The sequence below is a fragment of the Camelus bactrianus genome, chromosome 9 (assembly GCF_048773025.1).
Source record: "Camelus bactrianus isolate YW-2024 breed Bactrian camel chromosome 9, ASM4877302v1, whole genome shotgun sequence".
In the NCBI taxonomy this organism is placed as follows: Eukaryota; Metazoa; Chordata; class Mammalia; order Artiodactyla; family Camelidae; genus Camelus; species Camelus bactrianus.
Window position 1 is genome coordinate 40,205,980 of NC_133547.1, and position 15,894 is coordinate 40,221,873.

The 15,894-nt window shown below is 57.5% G+C and overlaps 2 protein-coding genes across 2 annotated transcripts in view; one reads left to right on the forward strand and one right to left on the reverse strand.

Moving 5' to 3' along the window:
• Nucleotides 1-1,986: 1,986 nt before the first annotated feature.
• On the reverse strand, nt 1,987-14,406 carry ALX3 (ALX homeobox 3). Its single transcript, XM_074370134.1, has 4 exons — nt 14,012-14,406; nt 8,622-8,938; nt 5,562-5,690; nt 1,987-5,148 (listed from the first exon to the last, which is right to left on the reverse strand). Exons 1-4 carry the CDS (start codon nt 14,286-14,288, stop codon nt 4,840-4,842), a joined length of 1,032 nt encoding a protein of 343 aa, XP_074226235.1. The 5' UTR covers nt 14,289-14,406; the 3' UTR covers nt 1,987-4,839.
• UBL4B (ubiquitin like 4B) overlaps nt 8,952-15,894 on the forward strand; it is a 48,538-nt gene continuing 41,595 nt past the window's right edge. Inside the window, exon 1 of the mRNA XM_074370135.1 lies at nt 8,952-13,374. The gene's annotated coding sequence lies outside the window, so the exon portion shown is untranslated. The remainder of the gene's footprint in view (nt 13,375-15,894) is intronic.

Below are 15,894 nucleotides of genomic sequence, written 5' to 3' on the forward strand. Positions count from 1 at the left end.
TGTCCATTGCCTTGTCTGTGGGAAGTATGACCCCTGAATATCTCCTCCAGGTCTAGAAAGTGGGTTTTTTTGCCAGCATTGATAGGTCACCTTCTTGTCCCCTGCCAAGCTGCCCACCTCTCCTGTTTGAAGGGGAAGGGGAGGGGGAGTTGGCACTTATCCAGAGTGTTCTTTCCACACACGTCTGGTATCACTCCAGGGCTCCCAGCCCCCAGGGCTCTGGGTTGCTGGAGTGGTAAGTTGTCTGCACTCCTGGGTTTGATGTAATTGCAGTAGGAGCCCCGGGTTTCTCTGGATCACACCCCTGAGCTGGCCTCAGCCAAACCAATTTCAGTGTTATTGAGAGAGAGACCAGGTCAGAGAGAGGATCGACTGTTCTGGGCCCTCACTGGGGCAGGTATTTGGGACTGAAAGGAAACTTAAGTGCCCAGGGCCTGGGGAAGCCGGCCATCAGGAGTCCTAGGAAAGAGAGTGTCGGAAGGCCCAGGAGCCCTCATGGCGGAGAGAGAAGCCAGGAACACCCTGTGGTCGGTGTCAGTTTGAGGCCCCCTGGAGCCTGCACCTGGCCTTCAGATCCCTGGACATGTCTGCTGCCACCTAGCTCGATCCTGAGGCTCTGCTTCTGAGGATCTTACCATTCTGATGCTGGGAAAAGGCATGTTCCCTTTTCAGAATTGCTTAAAATTCCCTTATCTTACCCATAGGCCAGGTATAGGGGGTTTTAAGTCTCCAAGGGATCTTGACTTACATTCTGGGGGAAATCTTCCCTTTGTTGGCTCCTGCCTGCAGTGTCTGCCTGAGGAACCTCAGTCCAGGCCTGGAGCTGGACCTCCAGCACAGGCCTTGATGTGCCAGCTTGATTAAGAGAAGCCTGGACAGCAGCCAGCAGTGTGCTCCTTATGTAAGTCACACGGCCTGTGAGATGGGACGGCCCTGTGATTGGCCATTTCCCACAAAGTGACTTGCACAGGACGAGGGAATTTGACACAATTCGTGTGTGCATGATGGATTCTTTGCTGTTTCTTACTAGGATTGATAAGAAGTACTAACCTTGAGATTGCAATTTGGGTAAGATGGATTTTCATGTTCTTATGCCACCAGGCTGTCTGGCTCACGGAACCTATCTGGCTGAGGCTTTGTCCTCCTTCCCCATTTTTGATTTCCCTAGTCTTTCTTCTCAAGCTTCATTTTAATCAGAGGTGCCATTTTCCTTCTTGTTTTGCAAAGGTCTTTACATATCTCTGTATAAATCTGGGCAAAATGAACACAGAATATCAAAGTTACAAGGGCCACAAAGCCTGGGCAGGTGAGTCCTGCGTCCCTGGGCCCAGGGCTGGCCCGGGAGGGCAAGTGCTTTACCCCGGCCACAAAGTATGCTCGGAGCAGATTGGTTGTTCAAAGCCAGGCCTTTGTGCAGAAATATCTTTGGAGTAATAGCCCTGGCATCACACCTGGGAGGCCCTTCTGGCCAGGCCCTGTTCTTGGTGCCCTGAGTGTCCAGGGGAACAGGACCCCATACTTGCACTTTCCTTGACACGCTCAGTCAATGGAGAGCTGGACGTAAAAGTAAGAGCAATAGTGTGGCAGTACCCAGACAGACATCTGCAGGGCCACACAGGTCCCATTGGTCCCAGCCAGTGCCCTCCTACTGGAGAAAGTGCTGGTGGGGGGTGGGCCTGCAGTTGTTGAGGGGGAGTCCTGGGGGTGGGGGTGGGCGTCCAGCATTAAGAACAAGGGCTCCAAGAGCAGATGCTTTGTGCTCGTGTCCAGGATGAGCCTGTGGCTGAGGCTGGAGCAGGGGTGAGGTATGTTCTCCCTTTGCTGGATACAGGAAATGCCCAGTTCCTGGTGATGCTGGGCTGTTCCTGTCTGGGGCTGCAGAGGGTCTGCACTTTGGGGTTGTAATTCAGGCTGATGTGTAAATGGTTGGGGAGGCGGGGAATGAAGACTGTATGCCTCTAATGAGAAGCATTTCCTGATGTGGACTGAAGCTGGAAGCCTGGACTGAGGGTGAGCTGGCTAAGACCCTCCTCTTGCAGTCTGGTGTCCAGGCCCCTGCCAGGACCAAGTGTTAGGACTTCTCTGGGTAGGCCTCACTGGAGCCGAGGAGCCTTAGCAAAGGGAGACCGAGCCTAGCACCTCTCTTAAGTTGAGATTCCAAGTAGGCCCACTTCCCTTTTCCTTTTCCAGAAGGGCTGCCCAGAGCCCCAGCCTGGTGTTGGGGAAACATTGGGCCTACGCTGAGGGCTGAGGTCACCTCTGGAGTGAGGCTGGGGGCAGGGGCATCTGGAGACCTGGGGTCTGTGTCTTAGGGGTGAGATGCCTAGGGTGTGGAGGAGGAGGGGAGGATGGGAGGACAGCTAATGGGAAGCAGGTGGAAGGGCTGCCCTAGTCCCAGCCGGGGGACAGGTCGGCTGGGATGGCCCAGTCAGTGGGAGAACCCATCAACTCACAGATAATCCTGGGGAACAGGCTCCGGGATGCCCATTCATATTCATTATGTGTGAAGTGGGCGGTTGTAAAGTTAGCTTTCTCTTCATTTAGCTGTCACTGGACACAAAAATATGAGCTGTGGGCAGATGCCCCTGGATGGGAGCCAGTAGCTGGTCCCTGGCCTCCCTGTGCCCTCCCCCACCAGGGCCTCCCTCCGGCACAGGGCCTGCTCCCGGCCTCTGTCCGCCTCTCCTGCCCCTGCCTCTGCGCGTTACTCTCTGACTTGACTTTGTTTTCATCTCTTGCCTGTCTCTTCCCCAGTGCTGCTTCCTTTGCTTTCACAGCTCCTTCCCTCTTCCCTCTTTCTAAGCTGTGGGAGAGGGGGAATCACGGTTGTTCTTGAACTTCTATCTCTGGCACCCAGAACAATGCCTGGCACAGGAGGCACTCTATTTGTAGAACAAACTAATCTTTCTCTCTGCATCTAACTTTTGTGAGAAAATGCAAAATTTTGCCGGCCACTCCTTACATCAAGAAACTTCTAGTGCAGTGGTCTTAGCCCTGGAATTAGAAGCGTGGGTTTGCACCACAGTTCATTATTGACCAGCTGGGTGAAGGTGGTTCTGCTCATCAGTGGTAGCTAGGTCTGCCTCTCCCTGCTACCCAGACTCTTCCCTTCCTAATGGACATGGGCTCACATCTGGACCTCAGAGCCTCCGATAGAGGAGAGAAATCACCAGAAGCCAGGCCCTCAAATGAAGGGAAGGGAAGAGAAGGAAGACACTGGTTTCCTCTAGGGGATGCTTGAGTCTTGTCACAGTGACTATTTTGGCCGGAAAAATCCCACGTGATGGGGGACTTACGCCCTCCTTGGAAATAAGCATGGTGCTGGCGTCTTTGTGTGCTTGGGTTTCTCTGTGCCTGAAGGAGGAGGCCCAGGCTTGGGGGGCCTGGGCTGCTAGCTGAGGCTGAGCTGCTCTGAGCAATGTGGTTGTGTTTACTGGGAGGGTGGGAAGGTGGGAGGGTCAGGCCTGCTTTTTTCCTGCCTTCCAGGAAGATAAGGCAGAAAGCGCGGATGAAGGATAGAATGGGTAATACTCTGAAACCACAAGAAAGAGTCCTGGCTTTCGTCGCTGCCCTACTGCTCAGACGTGCTCCTGGGGCGTCTGAGAGCAGGGAACGGCCCCACCCCCACTACTCCAGGGTCCTGGCCAGGGTAGTTCAGAGCCCTCCGTGGGCTCCCCTGACTTCATCCCATCTCCTCTCCGATGTCAGTCCAGCTTCAAGCTTCTTTCAGCTTTCTCACTCCCCTTCCCACCCCCAGTTCTTCCAAATGAGTCCAGCAGCCCTAGAACCAGGCTTTCCTCCCTGTCTCCTGATACCACTTGACCCCGGGCAGGTGGCAGAGCCAGGCATGGCATGCATGGGCTTCGAGGGCTGGTGACAGGCCCATCTTCCCCTAGCCTCTGGGATCCCTGCCTGGACCCTGTCACAGACCAGCCCTGGAGCAACCACGTGCCAAACCCTGAGGAGACACAATCACTTGGTATAAAAAATACTGCCACCTTTATTATAATGCTGGGCAGCACATTTTTTACAAAAGTATCTTTACAAAAGTGGGGGTTGGGATCTCAGGGGCTGAGTCTGTAGAAATCTGTTTTACCCTTACCAACATCCATATAGTAAACCAAGGGATCCTACAGTTTCCATGACATTGCTCTGGCCTGCTCTCATGGAAGAGAATCCAAGTATTTGGTGGTTTCTGGTGGAATTTCTGCCCCTTGGAGGGGGAGGAGGACTCCATAGCATGTTGCTGGAGGGAGCACAGGACAGGTGTAGAGATGGCTGAGCAGGGGAGAAAGGGGCACCTTTTACAGGGACCTCGTTTCCAGGTCTTTGACGCTGGGTGCACGCCCCCTTGTGGTGGGAGGGGCCAGTGAAGCCGGCCCTAGTGATCATGCAAGGCCCTGGTTTCCCCTAAGTGGCAAGGAGCTCCTATTTCAACCTGTGTCCTCCTCTTCTCATCTTCCTGCATTCCCTGAATGAGGAGTCAGTTAAGCTGTTTCAGCTGGAGGGATGACAGGTGAAGTCTGAAGGAAGCAGGGCAGTATCTTCCTCCTCCAGCCCAGAGTTTGGGTGAGGGGACCCACTCTATGGTAGGAAGAATCCTACCCGTTTGAAGCCTGCTCTCTCCTGGACAGCCCCACCTTATTCTAAGAGAAAAGACTCTGTAGCTTTTCCCTGCGGAAGCCTGAGGGTCCCAGCTGCTCTGCCCGGGCCTCCAGGAACCATCTGGGGCTTGGAGGCAGAGGTGTGTCCTCTCTGGCATCCAGGCCGGGGTGGGGTGGGAGCAGCTAGGAACAGAAATGGGGTTGGGCAGCTCAGTCTGCATGTCCACGCAACAGATCACGTGGTCCAGTTCAGCAGGCTGGGCGGCTCCTTGGGCTTCACCCTGAGTGAGATGAGGCTTGGAGACTTATAGTCGTCATCTGGGGAGGGCTCAAAGCTGTGGCCCCCTAGAGCGGGGGAAAAGCTGTGGATGGAGTAGATACCAGGGTGGGCTCCAGGAGAGGCTGGCACACCCATGAAGCCAGCCACATTCCCATGAGAGTGGGAGTACGGAGACATACATGGGGAGGGGATGCCCTCTGGAGACACGAGGCAGGGCCCCCCAGGGCTCCCAGACCCTGGACTGGGCCACAGGGAGTTCTGCAGCTGAAAAGAGAGAAAAAAGAAGGCCCATGAATCAGGAGTCCCAGGGGCCACCTTCCTTACCTAGAGACCCCCTCTTTGTCCTCAGGGCTTCAGAAACTTTCCAAGAAAAGTCCACTTGGTCCAGGTCTAGTATCTGCTCGCTCCTACCCCCACTTCTCCCAGTGGCATCTCAGGAGGCCCCTGCCATTGCTTCTCAAAATAGGAGTTCCTTCAGTGATTCCTTTGTACCAGCTGCTCTGCACACATCATTCATGAGACTGGTAAGAGCCCATTTTGCGGAGGAAGAAGTGATTTACCCACAGTCACATGCAGCCCTAATGCTGCTCCAGGTCTCCCCAGGGCCAGAGCTCATACGTTTGCTGGCCTCCTCACAGAACCGTCAGGCCCTGACCCTAGTGCAGAGGGGGTCTCACCTGGGGATGGCTGTCGGTTCGAGGCAGCACAGAGATGTCATAGGCAGACGTGAAGGGGTTCCGCCCCTCCTGGATCTTCCCATAACGTTCACGCTTCCGCCACTTGGCTCTGCGGTTCTGAAACCAGACCTGGGGGCCGGTTGGGGGAGGTTAAGGGGGTGACTGATAAAGCAGCCCTGAGGCATGGAGCCTACTGGGGAGAGAGCTGACGGTTGTGTCCTCCTGTGGGGAGGTGGGGAGCTGGCTCAAGGCTGGAGGATCTTGAGTTGCAGGAACTTGTAAATTCACATCATTCTCATGGCCCCGGGGGGTTGCTTGGGATGGGGCCTAAGAGAGGCCCAAGCCCAGAGGGGGTTTATTGGCCCCATGGGCCCTCCCCAGATCCCCAGGCTGAGTCACTCTCTGATTCTCCAGCCTGGCTGTGTCTGGTAAGGGTGTTATTGGAGTCCGTGGCCTCTGGGCACTTCCTGGGTGTACCAGTGCACATATGTTGTGTTTCTAGCCTCCCCACCTCATCTCCTTTCCCAATATACCCACCTCACCGCATCTGAGAAATCTTAAAGATATTTCTGTTCAGGTCCTAGTCCTGCTTAAATCCTCAGTGGTTCCCTGGAGACATCAGCCTAGACAAGGCCCTTGGCGATGACCCCTGCTCCTTTCCTTAACAAGGCCCCTTGGCACTGACCCCTGTTCCTCTCCACAGCCTCGTCTCCTGCCAGGTCACAACACTCGATTCTTCATAGCTGCCTCCCACCCCAGTTCCCCTCTGAAACACTGCTACATCTTGCCTCCCTGCCTTTGTTCTACCCATCCCCTCCACACGTCTGAAATGGGCACCTTCCACTGGACTTTGAAATACCCCAGCATTGTTCTCATTGTACTTACCACATTCTAGTAGCATTATCTGCTTTGGAATCTGTCTTTCCCATTCACTTGTGAGCTCCTGGCAGGTGTGGGTGGCATATCTGTGTGCTGTGCACGTATCTGGGATGGATTTGTCGTCTGGTATATGCCCTATGTGTGTTGGTGCACGCATTTTGCATTTCTATCATCTAATAAACTTTTATGTGTCAGGCTCTAGGCTAGACATTGGCAATATCAAAACCAAACCAAACCAAAAAGGCACCTGATTTCCAGGGATTTAGCTGGGAGCCACAGCAAAAGAAGCTGTGTACGTGTGTGTGTAAGTAACCCCATCTGAGTCCCTCACTCCACACGCTGCCTCTCATGCAGGCAGGAAAGGCCTGACAGTTCAGAAGCTGGGTGCTCTCTCAGCCCCTAACCCGGGTTGCAGATCCAGGAGCAGGCCTGGGCTGGAAAAGGGCACACCACCTACCCAGCTGCCTGGCTCTCCTTCCTCTGTTCTCTCTCCCTGCAGGCAGATGAAGGAGCCTGCAGCTGCTGATCACTTTCCTGGGAATTCTTCCCTGTCACCACCAGCTCTCCCCTCTGTGCCCTGAACCTGCCCCTGCACTGTCCCAAGTGGTCCTGTCACACCTCTCCATGGGTGAGGTCTATGGGTGGCGTCCAGCTCTTGTCAAGCTCCCTATTCTTGGGCCTCAATCATGGGGGAAGCTTCTGGACTAGGTCTGGGGGCCTTGTGGCCACCACTCCACCCTTTCAGGGTTGAAAAGGCCTAGAAGAGCAGTGGGGCGTGTGCTCCGCTGCCCCAGGGCACTTCCATAGGGGCAGCCATTCAGAACCAGCTCCCTCACCCTGTTTCCCTCCCCTTCCCCCTCTCTTCCCTGGCTGAGGCTTGCTGGGCTGTCTAGAGATGCGACATTTGGACTTCCATGGCTTATGTAATCTGGGGTTGTCCCAGTGCTGGGCCTCTTACCCTCATGGCCCCAGGCCCTGAGGAACCCTGGGGAGGAAGTCTGTTTTGGGTGCCACCTGGTAGGAACATGGGAGCAGGAAGACCCAGCAGAGAAGGGGAAACAGCGCAAGCTCCTCTGGTGCTATGTTGGATCCAGCTGTAGGGCCTTCTCTGCTAGACTGTTGGTCCCCACATTCTGCCAGTGCTGGCTCCTACCTCACCCTCAGAGCCTCTGGAGGGCCCCACCCCATGCAAGGTGTGATAAGAATGAGTGCTGCCCCTACTCAGTCTCCTCTGCTGGGAGAGGGACTGTCCTCTGCTTAAAGTTCGCCTCCTCACCTTTCCTGAGAAGTCCAAAGCTAACCCCTCTCCCGGCGCCTCCTGCTTGGCATCAGGGAGCCTGCTGCGTATCAAGCTGGTTCAGAGCAAGGCAGCAATGACCATCTACCTGTTGGGCCAGACTCTTACTGAAGCCTCCTTTTCCAGCCCCATCTCCTGCCTGCCACCTTTCTCACTTCCAGCATGCCTTGGACATGGAGTCCCTTCTCTTCTCCCTGTCCTAGCATCCCTTCATCCTCCCACCCCATCCAGCAGTGGAGCAGGCTGGGCTCCACCCTAGTGAAGCTGGCGACAGCCTCATTCAGGAAGCCCTGGGGCCTGATCTCTGTTGGGGAGCGTTTGTCATGGGCACGGGCTCCTGACCAGACTCTCTGAGCCACGGTCTGGGAGTTGGCAGGACTGAGGTCACTGGCTCGGGGTGGCTTTAAGCATCACTGATCCTGAGACCCCTGACAGGGACCCTCCCAATTTCCAGTAGCTACCTCTGGAGCAGCCCTGATATTTGTTTAGCATTTCGCTGCTTCCAAAATGCTGTCACATCTGTGATTCTCAAAGGTACTCCTTATGTAGGTATTACTATCATTCTCTTTTCCTAAATTGGGAAGCCAAGACTGAGCCAAGTCACCTGTCAGCTAGTAAGTGGCAGAGTTAGGACTCCCACACAAGTCTTTTGACTCCAGGAGGCTGTCACCCCCCCTCCCATGCAGAAGCCTCAACTTGGGCTGCAAGCCTGTGGCTGCAGCAGAGCCAGGCGTGGAGGGGAGCCCAGGAGGGCCAGCGGGGGCAGGCACTGGGAAAGGCAGCTCTGCGTGGTGCCAGCGTCCACCTCTCCCAGCCTTTCCATGGCCTGTCTCAGTCTGGATGGTCGAGTCAGCCAGAGAACCCTGTGGCCGGGGTGCCCTCACCTGTACCCGGGCCTCGGTTAGGTCCGTGCGCAGAGCCAGCTGCTCCCGGGCATACACATCAGGGTAGTGGGTTTTCTGGAAGACTTTCTCCAGCTCCTCCAGCTGGAATGTGCTGAAGGTCGTACGGTTACGGCGCTTCTTGCTCTTGTTCTTGGCTAACTCCATGGAGTCAGGGAGTCCTGGGGACAGAGGGACACGTAGGCTGGCCAGGCAGGGGCCTGGGGAGCTTGGCGCGTTAGAGGGCCTGTCTCTGGGGTCCCCTCGGCAGTCCAAGGGCAGCTGGGGGAAGCTGGCAGCTTTGGAGGCCTTCTCCTCAGCTGCAATGGAAAACACAAAAAGGAGGATGGAAACCGAACCAGGGGGTTTTGTGGGTGGAATAGAGGGAGGGGGAAGAACGTTGACGCTTCAGTCCCCGCCTCCCCCTTCCTTTTCCCTCCAAGCAGCCACCCTCCAAGGGAGCCTGGCATTTGGAGGCCTGCCTTTGGAGCCTCCAGCTGGGGAGGGGGCCCTGGGGAAGGCTATGCTCTGTGGTCTGGGTGGATCTGCTGGGGCCAGAGGGGGGGTTCATTTCGGGGAAGCACTCTGTGGTGGCGTGTCCCACAGGGTGTGGAGGTGCCAGGATTGGTGCCATGGCAGGGCCTAGCATGGGGGTAGGAAGAAGGGATGGGGATGGGGTGGTTGACACTCCCTGCCTCTACCAGGAAGTGCCTCCTTGTCCCTGACTCTGCAGGTCCTGGTTCCCATGCCTCTGCTCCAGGACTGGGCAAGGGACAGGGATGTTCAGACCACCTATGGCTGATCTGGCTATGCCTTATCCTCTGAACCCCAAGTTTCAGGACAATGTCAAATTCCCCTGCCCTGGGGTATGAGGGGCAAGATGGGGCAAAGAAGCTTCAAGAGGGATTATCAAATTCCTATGAAAATGTAGAGTAGAGGACAGGAGACAGACTGTGCTCGGAGGAGAGATGGGGGACAGTGTGGAAACAGGGCACAGCTCCATAGCCCATCATCCTCGTCATTGTCTACCCCCTCCCTTCCCGGGAGTTTATGACGGCTCTCTCAGTGCCCACAATTAGCAAGCAGCCCTGCTCTGACGTGCTAGCTCTCACTCAGGAAGCTAGGTGGAGCCCGCCATGACTGGGGCATGGTGAAAAATAGGTCACCCTGATCACCCCTCCCTCTCCCTCTGGCGAGGACCCCCAGCAGCGTAGCCATGAAATCTCTTCTCAACGGTCCCCTGGGATGGCAGGAGCGACGCCACAAAGACGGGCCACTGACTCACACAGCCCCTTCCCTGGCCCCAGGCCCATCCCCGGCGGGGGCCTGGCCCCCAGGAGGCCCAGTGAGCTGGCACCAAGAGGCAGTTTCTTTCCCAGGACTCGGTGTTGGGATCACAGCTGTGGCCGGTGGTGGGGAGGCCAGGACCGGAGAGATGGGCTCTGGGGTTCTGGGTCTGATGAGTCCCTGCCTGCATTGTGGTGGACTAGTCAGGCAATGTTCCCCTCGGTTGGAAGATGGTTGGTGACCTCCCAGGACCACCCAGGCTGTGAAATAAGCTCGGCTTCCTGAGTGTGTCCTGGAAGTCAGGGAGAGTCAGGCAGTGCCTGTCCTCAGACTGGTGCATAGTGACAGCCCAGACGCCAGGCTTCTTTCATAACTCAGGTGGAGCATGGGGGAGAAAATGCATCAGTCCCTGACTTCTATTCCTGGGTAACACATTTCCGTCCTAGGGGTAGTTTCCTCTGGTAGGACCTGAGTAAGGAAGACTGATTGGAAGTTGAACCAAATAATTTTAAACGGTCAGAAGGCCGGGGAGACTGGAAGGAGACACTGCACACATAGCAGGCCTGAGAGGGAGGGGTCTTGGTATCTTGAATTCAGAGGGAGAGCCTGCAGGGCTCTAGGCAGAAGCAAGCAAGGGTGGCTCAGGGATGGGGGTCAGAGGGGCACGGACATCACCACAATAGGCTCCCCAAAGCTCTGGGCTTGCTTATCTGCCTCTTGGGCCCTCCATCTCTGTCTCAATAGGAACTGCCCAGAGTAAGTGACCAGATTTGGGGCTCTGGGACTTGCCTTCCTGACCTTAAGCCACCTAGCTACCAGGGTAAGGGATGACAGTGGAGCAGGACTTCTCGGAATAGCCATCCCCAAAAGGGCCAAGCCTTCCAGCCCCTGCTGACCACCTGTGCCTGCACATTCTACAGCCCTCTCCAGGGATCACAGAACTTCTCCCCTCTTCATTGCCATTGCCCTGAAACAACCTCCATCTGCCTGGACTCCAGCATGAGGGCAGCATTCCCCCATCAAGGGGGACAGGGGCATGCCTCATTGAACAAGCAGCCTCTTGAGGAGCAAGGCCCAGAAGAGAAAAGAGATGGAGGTGGGATAAATGGAGGGCAGCAATCAAAGAAAGGCAGCGCAGGAACAGAAGCTGGCAGTTTGAATCTATGCTTGTCAGGGAGAGGCCGCACTGCAAGGCCGGGAGCGTGTTTCAGGCACGCACAGGCTGTGTGTGGGAGTCACTTGCACCTGGTGGGCACATTGGGTCGTTAACGGGGTAGTGCTCACGTTGGAAACTGGAAGCCTGGAGCTCAGCACTGCGGTATCCACGGCCTGGACAAATGCAGAACCACAGCAGCAGTCTGTCAGGACTCAAAGACAGGAGTCAGGACAAGCATCAGCGGAAATCTGTCCCTGACTCCACTCCCAGGCCCGGTGCACTTCCTTACACCCAGGCTGCCAGGGCCTTCAGCGGTGGCGGCCCCAAAGCGGCACCACTCCGCCGCCAACTGGGGGCCCCATTGTCCCCCATGAATGGTGTCCATTGACGTCGCAGGACCAGCCATCCGGCTTTCAGCTTTCGCAGCAGCCTTGCTCCACGCACGCCCTTTCCCAAGCGACCAGCGCTCGCTGAGGCCTGGGCTTCCGCAAAGCGCCAGAGCTGGTGTGGGCATACGCTTCCCTTGTAAACCCCAGCGGGGCCTTGGTGCTCTCTTCCTAGAGGTTCCCAGCCTTGGTCTAGAGGCCTCAGACGGGACTGACGACTTGGGACTCTCCTCTAAGTCCGCAGCGGCACCGGGGAGCGCGGCCCGCCGGGTTATTCGTCTTAGGGCTTCAGCGGCGGGCGCGCTCGAGATCAAGTAGCCAAGCTAGGGGGCAGACTGGACGGCCCCCGGCAAAGCAGGAAGGAACGGCCAAACACTTCTCCCGCCCTCTGAGCAGCCACGCGCAGAGGGCGCGAGGGTGGCTGGCATCGCCAGGACGCGACCGGGATCCAGACCAGAGCTGGCGCTCTCTGCAAAGGGCGGCCGCAAAGGGCTCGAGAAGAGCGCGGTGCGCCAAGCTCTCAAACGCGCAATTGCTCAGCCTCGGAAAGATCGCGCCGCAGCTGGGGAGCAGCTGCGCGCTCACTGGTCTGAACTGGAAACGTTCAGAGCTCGTTATTTTAGAAGCCGGGAAATAAGGCGGAATACCCCTTTGACCAACATTACCCACCAAGCAGACTGGGCAGCCCGAGTCCCCGGAGCCGGCCCTCCCTAGCAGCGCGGCCGCGCCGCAGGGACACAGGCCCCTCGGCCCGCCCGCCGAGTTCCGGCCAGGGCACCCGGGAGGCCAGCGGCGGCTGGGGTCTCTACCCAGGCTCCGCTCGCACCCGCCGAGCCTTCTTTTCGTTTGGTCTGTTTGAATCATTAATTTCTTTCTCCCGGTTGTTCCATTTTATTATTTTCTACTCTTTTTGGATGTCCCTTTTTTCTTTCCTTTTGTCTGCTGCTCCTCTTTTCGTCCGTTCCCTCCTTCTCCATTTACCCGCTTCGTTCGATCCTCCACTTTTTTTTTCCGTTCGTTCTTCATTTATTCCTTTCCGTTCTGTCCAGCTCGCCGATTGCCTTTTACCTCCTCTTCTTGCCTTTCTCCTCCGTTGTTTTGTTCAATTTCCTTTTCCTCTTTTTGGTTGTTTACACTCTGATTTTCTTTCTACGCATTTTGTTGTTGTCACCCTTGCCGTCGCCAGGTTCCTCCAGCCGCTCGTTCTGTTTCAGCGCTCTCCGCAGTTTGCGCGGTGCCGGGGCAGGTCCGGCTTTCAGTGTCCCGGCGGTCTGTCGCTCCCAGCAGGGACTGAGACCCGCGAGGTGGGTCGTGCCCGACGCTGCGCGCCGAGCAAGGCTGAGTACCTGTTCTCGGCGGTGCTCAGGGCGCTGCGCGTTCGCCGCCGTCTGGCTGGGATCAGAGGAGCCAGACCAACTGCTTCTCATTAAGTCCCAACTGTGGTTTTTATCAGGAGAACCTTTTTCAAAGGGCACAGACACGAAGCTCCGCGGACTCGTTCATTTCCTCGCTGACCCCCACATACCTCCCCTACACATTCCCACCGCCCCGACTAGGCGAAGGCCCGAGCTGCCCGCGAGGCGCCAGTGGGGCGGAGGCGGGTTGGGGCCGATCTCGGAGGATCAGGCTCTGGGCCTAAACTGAGGGATGCGGCAGCAGCAGAGATGAGGCGGGCGCGAGCGCGGACACTTCCACGGGTCAGCGGATGCAGCGGGCTGCGGACCCGCCCGCCAGGTCCCTGCATTCAGGCGCGTTCTTGGAAACCGCGCCGTCCAACTGGCCTTAACGATTAGGGCACCGGCCCAGAAGCCGACGGTGCCCAGTGTTTAGGCCCGCTCCCGACGGCCCCCGCGGTGACAATCCAGTGAGAGGAAACCAAGACCGCAAGAAGAGTGGCCATCGCCGTCCGTAACGACGGGGAGCCCAGGTTAGTCTGGGAAATAAGGAAACAGTTATTCCGTATTGAGAATGGCCTCGGCACTGCAGGACCAGCCGCAGCCATTGCGCCGAGCGCCTAAGGCGCAGGCAGTAGCGCCTTTCCCGGGGGAGGGCAGGCCGCAGCCCTCGGCTGAGTTCAGCTTGGCTAGTGAAGGTCGGGGCCCACCTCGGGGCCCTCAGCGGGCGCCAGACACAAAAGCCGCGCTTCTCTCCCCGCATCGGGGCCAAGAGTTCAGTGTGGCTCCCAGGCCCTGGGCCGGGTCCGGGCTTCTGTGTCGGTGGCAGTTCCAGCCCAACTCTGGCCAAGCATGATGTCTCCTTCCCGGTTCCAGCCGCTTTCGGGCCCGACTGGGCCCCGGGCAGTCGCCGCTCCACCCTCTCTCGACCTCCCGCCTCCCGTTCCAGGCCGCCAGAGGCACGGATGGCTCTGACACCCGCACCGCTCTGGCTTTCGCCCGGGACCAGCGCTGGTCTGGCTTCAGAGGGAGCCGTGGCGAGAAGCGAGAGGAGTAAAAAGTTAAGAAATAGGCAAGCGGGAGAGGGGAGCGAGGAGGCCCCGGCGGGCCCGGGGAAGGAAGTGGGAGAGTGGGTCGAGGCTGCGCGCTACGCCCCGCGCCGCGCGTTACCTTCCGCGGGTCCCTCGTAGAAGTGGCCGCCGTTGAGCGCCGGGCCCGGTCCGAGGTCCTGCAGGTACTTGGCGGGCGGCTTGGCCGGCTCCGGGAGGTAGGGCTCTAGGGGTCCGCAGGCCGGAAAGCGGGTCAGCCGCGGGCCGCGGGGCGGCGCGGGGTGCAGGTGAGGCGCGGAGGAGGGGGTTCCCTGTGGGCCTGGAGGCTCGTCCCCGGCGGCCGCGTAGGGGCCAGGCCCGGGCCCCACGCCGAAAGGCGCGCAGCGCTCGGGGTCCATGCCGGCTCGGGGCGCACAGGCCGCCGGGGTTTCGGGGCTCGCGCTGCCCGCGCGGCCTGTGAGCACCCGCCAAGGGGGAGGGACCTGGGCGCGGGGGCGCGGAGCCCCCGGGAGCGGCGCGCGCCGCGGGGGGCGGGGGGCGGGGGACCGGGGAGGGGGCCTCGCTCTGACTTAATGCTGGAACCATCCACGTCACGTGCGGCCCGCGCAGGTTAACCCCTCGGATCCCGGGAGCCCCCAGATTCACTCCAGTCCCCGTATCAGAGGAAGCTCGAGAAGAGGGGGAGGGAGCCACCCCCTCTGGAGGGCAGGGTCCCTTTTGTCTATCCATCTTGGTGAGTCCCTTGTTTAGAGCTGCCCCCTTAGCCCTGATAGCTAGAGGCTCTTGCTTCTGGATGCGGGAGGCTGTTCGGGGTAGAGTCCCCCTCCACTCGCAACAAATACTTTTAGGCCTGGTCTCTAGACATTGCCTGGGATGGTGGCCAGGGAGCAGGTAGGGGCCGGGCTGGGATTTTACCTAACTCTTTTCTGGGAGTAGGAAGAACGTTGCCTCCAGCAAAAACACCCCCGTTGGAAATCTCTGTTTCTCACCGGGAGAAGTGTCATTGGGAGTGTTGTGTGGAAGCAGCTCTAATCTGGCAATGGGGGCTGGGGAGGTGGGCACTCTCATTAAGTAGCTGTGGGACCTTGAACTAGCCACTTAGTGTCCTCATGTGACTGCGGAGGTTGGACACAGTCAATCCTCAGAGTCTTTCTATATATTCCTGGTGGGTTTCAGAAGCAGAGGCAGGGCCAGAGAAGACAGGGGTCTCGCAGGGGCAGTTCAGGACTGAACAGAGTCCAGCAGAGGTTACCACTGAAGCAGGTGGAAGAGTACCTAGAGGGTTTTGTGTTTGAACAGCAGGCATGGAGTGAATGCCTTTTAGTGGCAAATGAGCATGAAGTTCCTGGAGACCCACTGGAGAGAGTCTGTCTGCAGCTCAGACCTCAGGGCTCTATTGCCCCTGGCCTGCCATTTTGGAGGAGGATGAAGGTGGGACCATATCTCCTAAGTGTTGGGTCTCCCTAGCCAAAAGGAAGCATAGGACTAGGGCAGTAGCTTAGAATTTCTGACAAGTGAAACACCCTCCACCCTACTGGGAAGCTGCAGAAATACCCGAGGGCCCTAGGACCCTGCTCACTTCTGTGCATTGAGGGACCTCTAGGTCTGGGTTACACTGATTTTATTTTCAGTGCCTTCAGAGACTAGCGAGAGGGGTGGAGAGTCATCATTTGTATTTCATTTGAATTCTCAATTTTTAAAGGAATCCAAGAGGCCTGGTGTGAACACCTCCCTCTTCCGCTGGGGGCTTAGAGGGGGGTTTCTTGGCTGTCCTCAGCCAGAGCTGGGCTGTAAATCAAGGCCAAACAGGAACCAGAAGCCTTGCATCTCACAAGTAGTCATTAAGCCATTATTAAACATACCATAACTTCTCTGAAGCCTTATTGGTTTAAACACCACATTGGAGGCATTATGGCCATTAGGGCCCCTAATCACAGGCTGCAGACTGGCACAGTGAGATGGCAGCACCTGGGGCTGCTATTTCCAGCCAAGAGGGAGGCTTAG